The sequence below is a fragment of the Bidens hawaiensis genome, unplaced genomic scaffold, assembly GCF_021521415.1.
Source record: "Bidens hawaiensis isolate Kalapana, Puna unplaced genomic scaffold, B.hawaiensis_p1.1 tig00029024_1, whole genome shotgun sequence".
In the NCBI taxonomy this organism is placed as follows: domain Eukaryota; kingdom Viridiplantae; phylum Streptophyta; class Magnoliopsida; order Asterales; family Asteraceae; genus Bidens; species Bidens hawaiensis.
Genome location: NW_027494781.1, coordinates 143,163 through 160,243, shown reverse-complemented (window position 1 = coordinate 160,243; position 17,081 = coordinate 143,163). Strand labels below are relative to the sequence as shown.

At 34.9% G+C, this 17,081-nt stretch overlaps 1 protein-coding gene across 1 annotated transcript; it reads left to right on the top strand.

The window, feature by feature from the left end:
• The first annotated feature begins 4,649 nt into the window (after positions 1 to 4,649).
• Positions 4,650 to 16,096, top strand: LOC143578111 (nardilysin-like). The gene is made up of 19 exons (XM_077061772.1): positions 4,650 to 4,975; positions 6,124 to 6,199; positions 6,520 to 6,566; positions 6,657 to 6,769; positions 7,332 to 7,405; positions 7,522 to 7,617; positions 7,765 to 7,884; positions 8,208 to 8,441; positions 8,605 to 8,753; positions 9,469 to 9,625; positions 9,743 to 9,895; positions 10,981 to 11,360; positions 11,527 to 11,676; positions 11,877 to 12,059; positions 12,427 to 12,630; positions 12,751 to 12,857; positions 14,292 to 14,445; positions 14,811 to 14,932; positions 15,731 to 16,096. The coding sequence occupies exons 1-19, from the start codon at positions 4,652 to 4,654 to the stop codon at positions 15,972 to 15,974; spliced, it is 3,087 nt and encodes a 1,028-aa protein (XP_076917887.1). The 5' UTR covers positions 4,650 to 4,651; the 3' UTR covers positions 15,975 to 16,096.
• Positions 16,097 to 17,081: the final 985 nt, after the last annotated feature.

Below are 17,081 nucleotides of genomic sequence, written 5' to 3'. Positions count from 1 at the left end.
TGAATTCCAGTTGCTAATTTCAAATTTTGGTGTATTTTGGCACGAGAATATTATTTTAAGTTAGGCTATGCTTATAGGAGGGATATAATTGTGGGCGAATTGTGACACGTGGCGTCCAGTCAGCATGGGATGGAAATTTGTTTTAGGGGTGTAATGGTGTAGGGCTACAAGTTGGGCCCACAGTGTGATTTTTTATTATTTTCTTTTTATAATTAAACTAATTAAATAAAAACCAATTTATTTAAATAATTAAATAAAAATGCATTAAAATTAAAAAGAAATACAAAAAAAACATAACTAAAAAAAATACATAACTAAAAAAGAAACTAATATCCGTAATATTCGCGCATTTTTTCACGTCGGCGTTGCATCAATAATTCGGCATCCTCGTGAAATCCCTCCGCTTTGAGGGATTCGTAGTCGTCTTTCATTTGTTTAATTCGAATGTCTGGTTCAGCTTTTCTTGTTGTTTGTTGGATGCTCGAATGTCGGCTCCAATTACGGTGACATTTGTTTCCAAACGACCGATCAACTCGTTTATTTCAACGGGCTCCGGTGTGAATCGTGTTGACGACGAACCTTCCCCCTTATTTTTCCTCGATCTCCCGCGTGGTCGAGGCAACTCCTCTACCTCATCTTCGTTGGGTATATTCAAATCATCGGCTAAATTGACCGTGTCATCGAGGAAGAAACTACGAGCATCGGAGGGTGTGTTTGGTGTGCTCGGATTTGTCGACGACTATATCTTCGACCTTTTTGAAGGCCGGGATGAGCCGGCTCATCGGGCGGCCGGAACGGTTGGTACCACATTCCATTTCGAGCAACGACGTAGCTTTTCCCAAGAACTCAAATACTTGAACGGTTTCCCGGGCCGCTCAACAGTGTGACCCTGAGCTCGAAAGTCGCTCAAGGCTTGACCTATAATGTCGACGTCGTTATTTCCGCTACGCCAGCCGGACCCCTTCAACCGGTTAATTATCCCGGCAAATTTTTGACAATCGGCGTTAAGCCCCTTCCAGTGGGCTTGAACCGCTTCTTTTCCCCGGTAGTCTTCGGGTTTACCGGTTATCACGAGCCAAGCTTCAAATACTTTTTTCCAAAACACCCCGGTGGCTTGAAAGTTAGCTACAAATTAAATTTATTTGTAACAACTAGTATATATTTTAATAAACACTAAATACATTTTTAATAAATACTTAATATTAAAAAACTTACCGACGTCGGGATCCTCCGAAATGTTAATCCAAGCCCTTGCAAGGACCACCTCCTCCTCCTCGTTCCAATGCTTGTATGGATCACGTTGCACCATCGTCTCCCCCGGTTGTTTTTTTTGTGTTTACTGGTCGGCTTTTTGCTTGAACCGGAGGCCCGTGACGTTTGCGTATCCGGTACCGACTCCGGTGGTGTAGACCCGAACGCCGGCATTGTGTTTTGGGGGCTGAGAAAGTTGGCGTACATGTTTAGGTTCGGGTCGGAAAGTTGATACGGATAGCTCGGTTGGTTCGGTTGGCTCGGTTGGTTCCATTGTAAGTTCGGTTGGTTCGTTTGGCTTGATTGCGAACCATAAGTTTGACCGAAAGCAGGGAATTGGTAGTTCGGTTGGTTCGGTTGGCTCGATTGCGAACCATACGTTTGACCGAAAACAGGGAATTGGTAGTTCGGTTGGTTCGAGTTGTTTCTAGGTTTCATTTTGTTTATTTTTTTGTAAGAAATTGGGTATGATTTGTGTATAAAATGGATATAAAATGGAGAAGAAGGGTGTATGTTTATATATATATATATATATATATATATATATATATATATATATATATATATTGTTTAATTTTTTATTTTTAAATTTGACCGTTTCACAACTGTCATTTTATTAATTTATTATTATTTTCGAGTTCAACGGGCGACAAATATATGCCGCCCCCGCCCATTTTCGCCCAATTATCGTCGGGGGGGGGGGGGTGTTCCCTCAAAAACTCGCCCCATTTTCGCCCAAAAACTCTCCCAGTACACTCGGCCTTAGGGTTCGTATGTGGCGTACACGTGAAGGAGAAGGCGACGAAGCAAATGGTCTTGGACTCTTGGGGATGTCCGTGGTCACGGACGAGAGAAGCATTGGCGAAACTTAGACGAAGATTTCGAGGGGTGCGGACGGAAATACACATTAAAAACCGTAAACGAAGGGGGCGGGGCAGACAAAAACGGGTAAACTTACACTGTCGCGTAAAAACACGGAGGGGGCTAGGGGTGACTATCCTTCGCCACAGTAGAGAAGGAAGTTGTTTTGGGATGCCACGTCTTCAACCGAATAATTGAATTAACTAAATTGTTGTCAAGGTTGTCGTGGTAACATTTTAGACGAATCTTATATCGGCCGTGAACATGAGAGACTATTGATTTATAAGTAATGGTCTTACCTCTTAAATCGCTAACGCGTTTTGGACTTAACGCTTAGATGGAAGTAGTAGAATGGGTGACCTCATATGAAGTTTCTAATGGGGCAACCAAAAATAAAGTACTATGTTTATGGATGGAACATCCATAAGGAACAAATCAGATAATATTGATGGTACGAGAAACGAGATGTTACAGTCTTCATATGTAATAACTAATAAGTCCTTTAGGCAATGCGTAGTGGGGCTACAAATGTGGGCAACGGGGGCAAGAACACCGCCCCATAGGCGACAAAGGGGCGATAAGAATTTGTCGCCGGGTAGAGAGATGGTGATGATGACGTGACAATCAGTGATGGGAGGGTTGGGCGATTTGTGGGCGAGAACACCGCCACTCTAGGCTACATGTCGCCCTCTTTTTGTCACGTGTCATAAAACGTCTCATTTTGTAGCTCATCCACTACACATAACCTTATTATGTATTTCGTGCACCCTTTTATGTGTAGTCGTAATGTGGGTGGTGAGTGATGACTCATACGCCCAACAAAGCAACATGTTTTTTTGATGTGTTTATTATTCATTGAAAAAAAAATGGTGATTTGCAAAAATTATTTTGTAACAGTTATTCTCTCAATGTTGTATATCTTTTTTGGAACGTATTTATCTTCCACGGTATACAACATGAACAATAGTTGTATTGTTGGAGATGGCTCAAACACCCAATATATGGGTGCATATATAGGTGTTTATGCTTTTAACTTGGTGCTAGATGATATGAAACCTGTGTGTTGCGGCAGAAACGTGTTGGAAATTTGATCGGCATCGGTTCATTATGGTAAATCTTATTTAATTAATTATTACTAGTTTATTTAAAAATAAAAGTCAACTATTATTCTTATTAAACACTTAATTCAAGTTTATGAGGTATTTCGTTAAATTTATAGGACTGAAATTGACAAATAAAAAAGTTGTAAAAAAAGAGGGTTCGTACCCAACCATGGGGATTCAAGCATAGGTCTTACGCTTCTGTAACTTTAACTACATTTCACCTAACACGCTGCCAATTATATATTTATTTATTGTCATAAGTGGAAATTCTATGTATGTATGTATGTGTCAAACTAACTTTGTTTATTTGTTAATGTTATTCTATTTGATTATGTTTTTATTAAAAGTCATTACCTTTTGTCGTAAAGTAAAGAGATGAGGTAATTCCCAAATGGATCCAAACCTACACAGAACTTGCTTAATACAACAATTAGTGGACCATTTGAATATTACAAAGTCATTTCAAAAGTAAACTCATGCTATACATGGCCGAACCAATGAGCGGGACCCGTGACACCCAATCTCATAGTGACACATTGTGGTGGCACTAAGTTGTGGCGTTGTGGCTCCAAAATGCTGGGAGACCCCCCCCCTCCCCCGCGTGTTTTGGGTTGGCATTTTGGCAAAGCGTTTTGTACACAACGCTAGGAATGCACGAACTTCGAGGATCGTGTGAGAGAGAGGTAGAGCGAGGGGGGAGAAGAGAGAGACGTTTTGGGAGCATTTTCCCACTACATCCACTTTTTGCAAAATGCCCGGGTGTTCCTAATTTTGACTACACATGATCTTAGAGTACCATAGCCCTGTAACCAGGGGACTATAATAAAAAATGAATGCCATGTGCGAGTATGTGGTGTCTCAAATATATCTTGCCAAACATTTAAGGCACAATATTAACATCTAATAAAAAGACATGTCGCAACACCATCTGACAATCGAAAAAATAAATAGTCCTACACTCTATTATTTGTACACTAGGAATTAAAGGGTTAATCTCAACATCATCTTGTTAGACTCTTAGGCATATTATCCTGTAATTGTGGTTACCAAATCCAATAATTGCATTTGTATATTTCAACATATAAAGTGATAATATTAATACTTGTTTTCACAAATCGGGATTGGCCCGACCAGTAAAGGCTGCGTCAACGCCCAAAAACCATCGATAACGACCCCGCCCCTACCCACAACATCACGCCTTCGACATAAAACGGTCACCACGTCTTTGTGACGACAACTTCAACCACTTCGTATAAAACATGGAAAAAAAACCGTGCGTGTACTTAACAATAACATAACACATAAGAATGACGTTTTTAGCCCGAACGGAGACCAAAGTATACATCTAGTAGGGCACGTTTTAAGCTAAGGTAAGCTAAAAGCTAAAACCATCGCACACGCAACATATCGTAAGCCGCTGCAGTTCCAATCCATCAATGGCGGTCGGCGTCTGTGAGTTCTCATCCGACGATATCGTCATCAAGTCACCTAACGACAGACGGTTATACCGTTACATAACCCTACATAACGGCCTGTGTGCTCTGCTCGTACACGATCCTGATATTTACGCCGACGGATCGCCAGAACGTAACGGACCTGATAATAATATTAATATGAGCGAAGACGACGACGATGAAGACGAAGATGACGAAGACGATGAAGAGGATGAAGAGAGTGGAGAGGATGAAGAAGAAGACGATGATGAAGGTGAAGGTGAAGATGGAGAATCATCTAAGAGCAATGCGCCTCAGACTAAGAAGGTTTAATAAATAATAATTAATTATTATTCAGCTATTTAATTGAATCTGAGAGATAAATATACACTGCATTGTTTTGCTTCATTTACTATGTTACAGGTTTTGTATTGATGTGAATAATAATATAATAATAGTTTGATTTGTGATTTGTAGCTAGTGATATATATATGTATATTTTAGGCTATGTAGCATTATATTGATAGTATTTGAAAAATAGCTAATGGCTGTGGTGTGGAGCTAATTACTTGATTTGGATTAGATTTATAGACGCTGTTATTGTTGTTGTTTCACAAGCAGCAGCATCAATGTGTGCAGTGATTAAAAGTAGTTGGATATGTGATTTGTAGCTGGTGATATATGTTTTAGGTCAGCTAGCATTATAATGAGAATATTTTGAAGTTAGTCAATGTATGTGGAGCTAATTACTTGATTTAAATTTAATGTTAATAGGCACTGACACTCTTATTCTTGTTATTTTGAAATTTGAAGGCAGCTGCAGCAATGTGTGTTGTGATTAAAAATTTAAAAGTAGTTTGATTTGTGATTTGTAGCTAGTGTTATATATATTTTAGCCTTTTAGGTTATCTAGGGTTATAATGATAGTATTTGAAAGTTAACTAGTGGTTGTGGAGATAATTACTTGATTTGGATTCGACCTATCGACACTGCTTCAATGTGTATTGCAGGGATTGAAAATAGTTTTGTTTGTGATTTGTAGCTAGTGATATATATTTTTAGGTTATATAGGGTTATAATGGTAGTATTTGAAAGTTAACCGGTGGCTGTGGAGCTAATTACTTGATTCGGATTAGACTTATCGTCACTTCTACAATGTGTATTGCAAGGATTGAAAATAGTTTTGTTTGTGTTTTGTAGCCAGTGATATATATTTTTAGGTTATCTGGGGTTATAATGATAGTATTTGAAAATTAACTAGTGGTTGTGGAGCTAATTACTTGTTTCGGATTAAACTTTTAGACACTGTTACAATGTGTATTGCAGGGATTGAAAATAGTTCCATTTTTGTTTTTTGTAGCCAGTGGTATATATAGCGTTTTAATGAGAGCATTTGAAAATTAGCTAATGGTTGTGGAGCTAATTACTTGATTCGGATTCAAATTATAGATACCGTTATTGTTGTTGTTTTGCAGGCAGCAGCAGCAATGTGTGTAGGGATGGGCAGCTTTTGTGATCCATTAGAGGCACAGGGGCTTGCACATTTTCTTGGTTTGTTCCTCGCTCTTATATCTGTATCTCATGTATTATGGATTCATTATATCTAAGTGGTTAATAGTGGGTTGCTTTGACTTTTTTTTTCTGTATTAATTTACTCAAAATAGTTCGTTCGGTTAATCAGAATTATACAAAGATTTTTCAAAAAATGCTACATTCATTTAATCATTTAATCTTCATTATGAACTAACACATAGATGCATGCTTAGGACAACTTCTGTTTAATGCATTAGCGTGCAATTTCACAAGATATGAGGATAATACTTTGGCTTGTTTTGTACAATGATGGTACTTATTACATGTTTCCATTGCAGAACACATGCTTTTCATGGGGAGTGCTGAATTTCCAGATGAAAATGAGGTTTTTCTCGCTTTCTACTATTTCATTGGTAACTGTATATGACTTATGAAGATACATATTCGTTACTTGTTTGACTCTCTTGTGTGCCAGTATGACAGCTATTTGTCAAAGCATGGGGGTTCATCAAATGCCTACACAGAAGTGGAGCATACTTGCTACCATTTTGAAGTTAAGCCAGAATATCTCCAGGGTGCTTTGAGAAGGTATGGTCATTGACTCATTGTCCCATGCCTGCCTGTGGTTGATTTCATACATACAATATAAATATAATGTTAGATTGATGATAAAAACTGTACAATTTCTATTCAATATTAAGTGCCATTTTGTAACTTATTAAGCCTTCTTAGATACTTGATGCAATTTCTATTCAATATTAAGTGCCATTTTCTCTTCAATATTTAAATTGTATCCTTTTGTTGATATAGAGTTTAAATAACCTGGTGGAATGTTTAGGACAAAAAGGTTTAAGAAGGTATAATAAACTTCATTGTATGCTTTACTGTTTGACCTATTTCAAAAAGACAAATGAAACCACATGCACTGGTACGATGTTGTTTGGCATCAGGATAGCACCACATACTTTGTTGATGCATTCGTTATGAGATGTTTTATGTCTTCAGTAGGAATCAGGAAGTAGCTATTAAGCTTTTTTAGATACATAAACCGAGCTAATAGCCTGATAAACATTTTTCATCTATATTTACATGTTATTTTTCTTATTTAAGTATGTAACATACTAAGCCATTTTTTTTGTCAATTTCTCAGATTTTCACAGTTCTTTATCTCACCACTAGTGAAGGCCGAAGCAATGGATCGAGAAGTACTGGCTGTAGATTCTGGTTTGTACATATCATTTAATTTTAATGGTTCCCATTTTTAAGTAATCATGAAATAGGAAAGCGAAGTATGCTACCTACTGATAACTCTTAACCATAATTATACAAAAAAACTGCAGAATTTAATCAGGCTCTGCAAAATGATGCTTGTCGACTTCAACAGTTACAATGCCATACAGCAGCACCGGGTCATGCCTTTAATCAATTTTTCTGGGGTAAACTTGAATAAGTCCTTTTCTTTTCATCTTATTGTGCGACCTCATTTTATTTTCTCAAATTGCGGTGGCTTTGCTATATACTTGCCATGTTCATTGAATATGTATATTATTTGTATTTATCTTTTCTGTTTTGTTGTGTTAAAGGGAACAAGAAAAGCCTTGTCGATGCAATGGAGAACGGAATCAACTTACGAGACCAAATCTTTAAATTATACAATGAGTTTTACCATGGTGGATTGTTGAAGTTAGTCGTCATTGGGGGAGGTAAGTACCATATACATACAAACAAAAAGAATCACTATAGATTAATCTTATTTTTTTAGCATGTTTTGCTGAATTATAGGTTTATGGGTATGGCAATGTAGTTTGTTTTATCTGATGAATTGCATTCTATCTATTGATGTTGTAGATTTTTTCATCTCAAATTGTGTTAATATTGGAGAAATCATTTCAATTATTCTATATGAATTGTGCATGACACCAATCTATGAGATTTGTTACAAAGCTGAATGAACAAGTTGCATTAACTGTTTTCCTGTCATTTTCTGAAACAACTTTCAATTTTGAAATTATTTTCTGTGCTGCAGAAAGTCTTGATGTGCTTCAAAGTTGGGTTCTTGAACTATTTAGCAAAGTCAAAACCAGCAATGCATCAAAGTCAGAAGTCAAACCTGGGCTTCCCGTTTGGAATGCAGGAAAAATTTACCGTTTAGAGGCTGTTAAAGATGTCCATATTCTTGATCTGTCATGGACATTGCCATGTCTTAGGAAATCTTATTTAAAGAAAGCAGAAGACTACTTGGCACATCTCATAGGGCATGGTAATGTGTTTTTTTCATTTTGTTTTTATATCAAGATAATATGTTTATAGCACATTGGGGTTTTAGGGATATTTTTGTTTTCATATCAAGATAAATGTGTATAGCACATTGGGGTTTTAGGGATATTTTAGTAAATTCACTTAGAGCAAACCTATTTGTACAGAGGGCAGAGGAAGCTTGCTTTTCTTTTTAAAAACTAAAGGGTGGGCCTCTTCTATATCAGCTGGTGTTGGTGATGATGGAATGCAACGGTCTTCGGTAGCATATGTTTTTGCAATGTCTATACATCTCACTGACTCTGGATTGGGAAAGGTAATAAGACCATACAGTTACCTTAAAGTATAGTTTATTATTGTTTCATCATGTTGTTACAGCCGTACATTACTTGTTTTCATTATTAGTTTTCATCTATAATGGGCTCAGTTTGTTTTTTTCGGTTTCACCATCTGTGCTTAAGATTTTTGGGCCTAAAAAATTGCCCAAAATAATGAATTTGGGCCTGAAACTTTGGGCCTAATTGTTTTTGTTAATTAAGGGTTAATTGAATGCTACACACTTGGACCTAAAATCTTTGGGCTACACGATTTATTAGTTTCTTATAAATTTCTTCAAATTGGTTGTTGCAGTTTGGTTCGGTACCAATAGGTTCGGTATGGCTTTCGGTTGATGAAAAACCGCAACTGAACCAATATGCAGATTTATATCTTTCTTTCGTCAGTTTGATGTCTGCTTCACAGTTTCTTTCTCTCTATCTAAAACATGTCTACTTTCTCTCTCTAGATGAAATTATAAACTTTACAGATTTCTCAAATGAATGAGAGAATTTGGCTAAACAATACTTCTTATATACATGAGCAATTTAAATCAAATATTCTTATCCTTATTACATCATTAGCCTCAACGTGGTTACATTCATGTTTTAGTCTGTACTCTGTATTTCACAACAAATTATCATATGGCCCTTGAACAGCATTTCATGTTTCCAAGGAATCATTTTTTATTGAAATTGGAGATATATTTATTGCAGATCTATGAGATTATTGGTTTTGTTTATCAATACTTTAAATTACTGCGACAAGTTGGTCCACAAGAATGGATTTACAGAGAACTTCAAGACATAGCAAATATGGATTTCACATTTGCAGAGGAGCAACCTCAAGATGAGTATGCTGCAGAACTTTCTGGTATTTATTCCGTTTAGTTATCTTTCTATATACTTTTCTTGCTTGCTTACTTTAAAAGAATATATTTGCTATTTGTTTGAAATCATATATTTAATAGGAGATTTATTAATATTCCAGCAAATCTGCTAATATATCCACCGGAGCACACTATTTATGGGGATTATGCATATAAGGAGTGGGATGAAGAAATGATCAAACATGTTTTGTCTTTCTTTATACCAGACAACATGCGAACTGATATATTATCAAAGTCCATGAATAAATCACAAGGTATTCGCTATCATGTGCCTTTTTTAAATTGCTAGTTTCCTTGTATACTTGTAAACTAACCGAACGAACATGAACAGGGCTTGTTCGTGTTCGTTCTTTTAACTTTAATCGAACAAAAACAAACACTTAAATGAACATATTTTATAGTTCATGTTCGTTTGCTAAAAAAAGGGTGTGTTTGTGATGATCATGTTTGTTGATATTTTAAACGAACAGTTCTTGAACATAAATGGGCACAAATGATCTGTAAGAAACCATTTGAATTACATGAACAAAGGTTTGTATTACAACTAATTAACAGATGATGAGCAGGGGAGAGTAGACGAGACCAGGAGGGTGAAAACCTCACTGGTTTGCGAAGAGATTATAAAACTACATCTTGTTCATTCACTTCATATATCTCTTTACAATACACAATATATATAGGACAGGAAGTTGTTTAAACTTTAAACTATTCTACTACAACTTGCTAGACTATCTGCAGATATCTTGTGCACATATGACATACTTTGCTTTCTTATCTTATTAACCTATTCCAACAATATATTATCTATCTAACATTAACATAAACAAACACACATGGACATAAACCGAATAGTAAGTAAATGTATTACCAAATTGAAGTTTAAACTCTAAAGTACTATAATCATTAATTCCAACACTTAAAAAGTAAACAGAGATAACAGAGATATATGATATAGGTTTTCAAATATGAAATGCTAATTGATTTTAAATTTATTTTAATAATAGATAGATTTGAATTAACGAAGTGAACAAACGAATGTAAATAAATGGATACAAACGAACGTAAATGAACAAACATAATGAATGGGCATAAGCGAACGGTACATGGGTTCATGTTTGTTTGTGTAATCAAAGAACAAAACAATGTGTTCATGTTCGTTTGCTTGCTAAATGAACGAAGTTCCCGCCTGGTGGTTTACGAACTGTTTACTGAACATTTGGTTCATTTACAGGCTTGGTTATCAGACAATGATGGTGGTATAACCTATAAGTACTTCGTTTGACATGTTTTGATTTTCTTAGATTATATATTATCTTTTAAGTTTCATTTGTTATTCCAGATGTCAAACATGAGCCGTGGTTTGGATCACAATATACAGAAGAAAACATTTCTCCATCCCTTTTAGAGTTATGGAGAAATCCTCCAGAAATAGACGCGTCATTGCATCTTCCAGCAAGGAATGAATTCATTCCGCAAGATTTTTCCATTCGTGCAAATAAACTATCATTTGATTCTGTGGGTGCATCCCCACCAAAATGTATACTTGATGAGTCTTTGATGAAGTTTTGGTACAAACTCGACACAACGTTTCGATCTCCACGTGCTAATACTTATTTTCGTGTTACATTAAATGGTGCCTATAGTGGTTTAAAGAATGTCCTGTTGACTGAGCTATTTCTTAACCTACTAAAGGACAAGTTAAATGATATTGTATATCAGGCAAGTAGTTATTGTGCCTCTCATTTTGTAGTCTATTTTTGTTAGTCATTTTTAAGCTTTGTTATTTTGTATGTCACTCTAATAAATATGCTTTCTTTCTATATATATCTTTTTTGTAATTTGAACTTGATGGTTATGTATAATAACCTGTTTTTGTTGTGTGCAGGCAAGTGTGGCCAAGTTGGACACTTCTATATCACTCATTGGTTATAAGCTGGAACTAAAAGTTTACGGTTTTAATGATAAGCTTCCCGTTCTTCTTTCCAAAATTTTGGAAACTGCCAAATCATTTGTGCCAGCCGATGACCGCTTTGTGGTATGTACAATTAAGATTTTTATTTGATAAATTTAAATGGCTTGAAAGCTTATATTTTATAATGTATTTTTGTTCCTTCTCGTGTGATGTGTTCTTGTTGAAGGTTGATAATGTATTGTTTTTTATTTTTTTTGGTTTGAAATGTAATTTATGGTTGTAATTTTTTTTGTTGACTGACTCGCTGTTGGGGATTTTGACAGGTAATTAAAGAGGATATGGAAAGGAATCTAAGAAATGCAAATATGAAGCCATTAAATCATTCCAGTTATTTGAGGCTACAAATTCTTTGTCAGAGTTTTTGGGATGTTGATGAGAAGCTTGGAATGCTTAATAATCTCTCTATAGCAGATTTAAAGGCTTTTATTCCCCAACTATTATCTCAGGTCCATAATTACACTTGCTAAACATATATGATTCCAGAAAGTACTATTCTCTTTAGATATCAGGTGCCTAAAATACAGTACTCTAGGTAACTTTTGACTTGTTGGGCTTATTTGGCCCATTTGGCTCGTTTTTTTAAACCTAAATCTGGCCCATTTTACCTGTTTGATTTAAATTTGAATTTGACATATTAGAGATAAATCATAACCTAAAATGACCAAGCTATGACAATATATTGTCTCTGAAAGTCTACTAGTGATTTTGTTGGACTTAATTTGGTATTTTTTTGGTTCTAAAAATGAAATTTGTGATAAAGCTGCTATGTATTCTGCCAACCATTCTCAGCTTTTATACATCTTCCTAGTGCAGTTGTATATTGAGGGGCTTTGTCACGGAAATCTGCTTGAAGATGAAGCTAAAAACGTATCAAACATATTCAAAAAATATTTCTCTGTAAAACCACTTCCATTGGATATGAGACATAAAGATAGCATTTTATGTCTTCCTTCTGGTGCTGACCTAGTTAGAGACGTCACAGTAAAGAATAAGCTTGACACAAACTCGGTGGTTGAGGTAATTTAATTTTTACTTAAATTAATCTTGATGTTTTTTTCTTCATTGAAACTGCCATCACGAATATTAATGACATGGTGTCATTTGGATGATCCTGACTTTTTTTTATTTATGTCTCAGCTTTATTACCAGATTGAACCGGAAGTTGGTTCAAACTTACCCAAAGCAAAAGCACTGGTTGATCTTTTAGATGAAATTGTTGAAGAACCACTTTTCAATCAACTTAGGTACTGTAAGCTTAAAATTCCACTTATACGAGTATTGTAGCATAGTGGGTGCCTGATTGGGTTCAGTTAGGGGTGTAAATGAGGCAACGAGCCAAGCCGAGCCCAAGCTTGACTAGGCTGGAGTTCCGCTTTTGCGCACCTTTTCAAGCTTGAGCTTGAAGTATTTATTACTTAATTTATATACATTCACATTTTTTTATATTTATTTTAATTAGAATTTTTATATATGGCATAATATGTCATGCACTTATTTTTATCGTATTTTTTATATTTAATAATAGTTATTGTATAGATATATATTTTATACTAGTTTTTATCCCCCGTATTACGGGGGTTGTTTTATATTGTTTGTTCTAATATTTATTTATTTTTTGAATTTATATTTTTTTATTGTATGAAAGTTAATAATATACTTATGGTTTGATGATAAATTATTTCACAAATAAATGAGATGTTATAACCCGGTTTAAAAGCTATATGTTTTTTATGAGACCCAAGACCCGTTTATTTTTTTACTATAAAATTGGTTTTTTAATTATAAATAATATTTAAGAAAGTTAATAATATACTTATGGTTTGATGAGACTCAAGACCCGTTTACTTTTTTTACTATCAAATTGGTTTTTTAATTTAAATAATATATATATCTTTTTTAAAATAAATAAGATATTAACTTTTATTATATCCTATTTTATAGGATTTTTACATCAATAATTTGGTGAGAATAATTTTTAATTTGATGAGATGTTATAACCCGTTTAATGAATATACCTCCATTTAGTGGGCTTGGTAAGACTCATACCCATGAATTCGGGTCAAATGCATGAGAAGCCTCCATTTAAAAATCAAGCAAATCTGGTGACTCCAAAAAAAAGGGGAGCGACCACATCGCGACACGTAGGATTTTTATGTCTTCGTTATATATATTATAGATATTAATTAGTAGGATATATGAAGATCGTTTAGGCTCGCGAGACAGCTCTAGTTCAATAAGTGCGTTTTGGGCTAGATCTCGTTTCTTAAACAAGCTTATTTTTCGGCTCGAGCTTGTTTAAGCTCTGCTCAATTTGATATTTTAGCGAGCCAATCTCGAGTCACGAGCGGTTTGGCTCGTTTATACTTTAAGTTTTGGGTTTAAGGTTTATGATTTACAGAAAAGATGTCATTGTTGACCCATTTACTTATCGGGCTATGTTTTATATGTAATACATCATAATGGTAAAACATAAAAATTATCTTAAATGAAAAGAGAAATAGTTTGAAAACACCAACCAGGTCCAAATTCCCAAAGATATACATAATTTATCTAATATATATTGTTGACTAGTTGGTTATTAGAAAATAAAAATGGCTTACAAAAAGTGTTTTGACCCAATCCGACTTAACCCATTACCCAACCCGCCCGTATGGCTAACCATTTCTTATGTGATGTAGGACAAAGGAGCAGCTTGGTTATGTTGTTGACTGTAGCCCTCGGGTAACTTATCGGATACTGGGATTCTGTTTCCGCGTGCAATCTTCTGAATATAGTCCCGTGTATCTTCAAGGGAGAATTGATAAATTTATTAATGAAATGGACAGTTTGCTGGTAAGCACACTCTTTTAACTATATTTCTGAGTTTAAAGTTCTGTTTATCCAGCTTTTGTGAATATCTGAAATTAATAATGTGCCAAACTTTATTATTTAGCAAATAATACAGTTTCTTTAGTAAAGGGATTGAGGAGTTGGGATGACTTCTAACTCGTTTAACCCATTTGGCCTGTTAACTCAATAAAGTTTTTTAGCCTAACCCATTTGACCCGTTAGAGATATACAATAACCAAAACCGAATCGTTTTTTGTTTAATGGGCCAAGATAGCTATTAGCTACTTCAATTAATCAACCTGCATTAATGAGACTTGATGCAGAAGCCAGGGTTATTAATTGTCATGTTTTGTTTGCTGGTTTTGCAGAGTGAACTTGATGACGAGTCTTTTCAGAATTTTAAAAGCGGGTTAATTGCAAAGCTTCTAGAGAAAGATCCATCACTCACTTATGAATCTAACAGATATTGGGGACAAATCACAGACCAGAGGTTAGTTTTTCTGCATTTCATATAATAGTTTCTTAATCCAGGCTAATGACTTGATATTTGTATACAAATAATTTGTGTAGCAGATATGCGTCCATTTTTTTAGTTATTCACTAATAACCTGATTGTTTTAAATAAAATAATATAGTAGGTTTTAATACATTAAAATTATACCTGACAACTTTCGACGTGTTTGACCTGTTACCTATGTAGAAGAGTTTTTTTTCTTATTTGACTCATTAGCGAGAGAACATAAACCAAAAATCGACCCATTTATAAGAAAGCCATATATTATGTTGGGCTGTCCAACAATCTTTACTTTTATTAGCATTTTATTTGTTTCACTAGTAACCTAATTGTTTCGAATAATATAAGTTAATATAGGATTTTGTATGGCATTAGAAGTACACCTGGGCAACTTTCGAACCGTTTGACCCGTTTTCTTTTTAGAAGTTTCTTTATTGACCCGTTAGAGAAAAAAGACATAACCCAATTTGATCCATTAATAAGAAGCACATATGAGAAACCGTTTAACCTGTCAACAATTTTAACTTTTGTATAAATGGTTCATGTGCCAGATATGATTTACAGTTTTTTTTTGTTATTTCACTAATAACCTAATTGTCATGATAAAAATAATATGAGATTTTATGTTTTAAAGTTCTAATAATACATCTTGGCAACTTTTGACTCGCTTGTCCTGATATTTTAAGCAATGTTTTATTTGACCCGTTAAGAAAACAAAATATCAAGCTGCAGCCTATACTTTGTACAGCTTCTAAAAACCACAATTACATGCAGGTATGTGTTTGACTTATCTGCAAAAGAAGCAGAAGAAGTTAAAAGTCTTGAAAAGAGTGAAATTACAAACTGGTACAACACTTATTTGAGGAAATCGTCTCCAAAATGTCGAAGGCTTGCGGTTAGGGTTTGGGGGTGCAATACCGACTTTAACGAGTCTAAAACAAAACTTGATTCGGTTAAGGTAATAGACGACACTGTTGCTTTTAAGGCGTCGTCCACATTTTATCCTGCATTTTGTTAACACATTTGCAAGCCGGTTCTTTTCAACATATACAAGTAAAACGATTTTCCGAACATCGGTTTTGATGAGATTGTGTAAGCGCGGATTATTTAGATGAATAAACGTTTTTGTTTTGAAGCTCAGTTTATTCTCGTATGCATGTGTATGGTTATGAGATTAGATAAAGATGTTATTTGCTTGTCATTCTACAATATTATTGTCTACAAGTATACTTTTGAACGGCAAACTCATGCACGCACTAAATCTATTACTTAACTACACAACCTGTTTAATGTCGATGTGATGGACTTGATGATCAGGAGGAGGTTTGTATTTCAATTATAGGATGGCTAGGAAGGGTAAGCGACGTATGGATTCAAGAATTGATTGCAAGTGAAAGAGAAGAGGAGATGGACGGGAGTTGAAGGGGACAATTGAAACTGAAGGCGTTGTTACGGTCACCGGAAATCATAAATTTACGGTGGGGTTAAATTATCATTTTGTCCTTCTTATATGTTTTATATGTAGTAGTAATAATAATACTATAGATATGATTTGTGTGTAGTGGTTATGGTGGGGCCACTACAAACCCAACTTTCAGACGTTTGAGAATACAAACAAAAACCTTCACAAACGTTTGTCTTCATCTGTAAACTTTGTTTGCACCATTCCAAGTCAACAAAAACCTTCACAAACATATCGGTGGAGATGCTCTCAAGGGAACATGTAACACACGAACTTGACTAATTCCAATAAAAGCTACCTAATTTTGTTGATGCTATTGCTAATTATGATTCATCTTCGTATGACAGAATGCCTAGTCTATTATTATTTTTCATACCAAGAGGTGCTGGCTTGTTTTTTCTTAGTTTGTCTTGTATATCATAGAAAGTGTCCCATTTAGATTTTATAAAACAATAAAGTGACTAAAAAACTTTTGGACATCTTAGTTAGATACAAAGCCCATCAAAACCTAGACTTCTACGTAGTTTTAATAGATTTCCTATTTAACTTAGATGAGAGCCACGTTCACCTAAAAAAGTTTTGTGTGAAGTATAAGTTTTTTATGCAAATTATATAGAATATCATGAAAACTAATACGTCTGTGTTTCTACAAATATTGTAAAG

Bases quoted from the DNA above. Each gene is read 5' to 3' on its own strand.
- LOC143578111 (XM_077061772.1), top strand. From the start codon at position 4,652: ATGGCGGTCGGCGTCTGTGAGTTCTCATCCGACGATATCGTCATCAAG. The intron at 7,406-7,521 runs GTTTGTACATAT...AAAAAACTGCAG, and splicing joins AGTACTGGCTGTAGATTCTG to AATTTAATCAGGCTCTGCAA. The intron at 9,896-10,980 runs GTATTCGCTATC...TTGTTATTCCAG, and splicing joins GTCCATGAATAAATCACAAG to ATGTCAAACATGAGCCGTGG.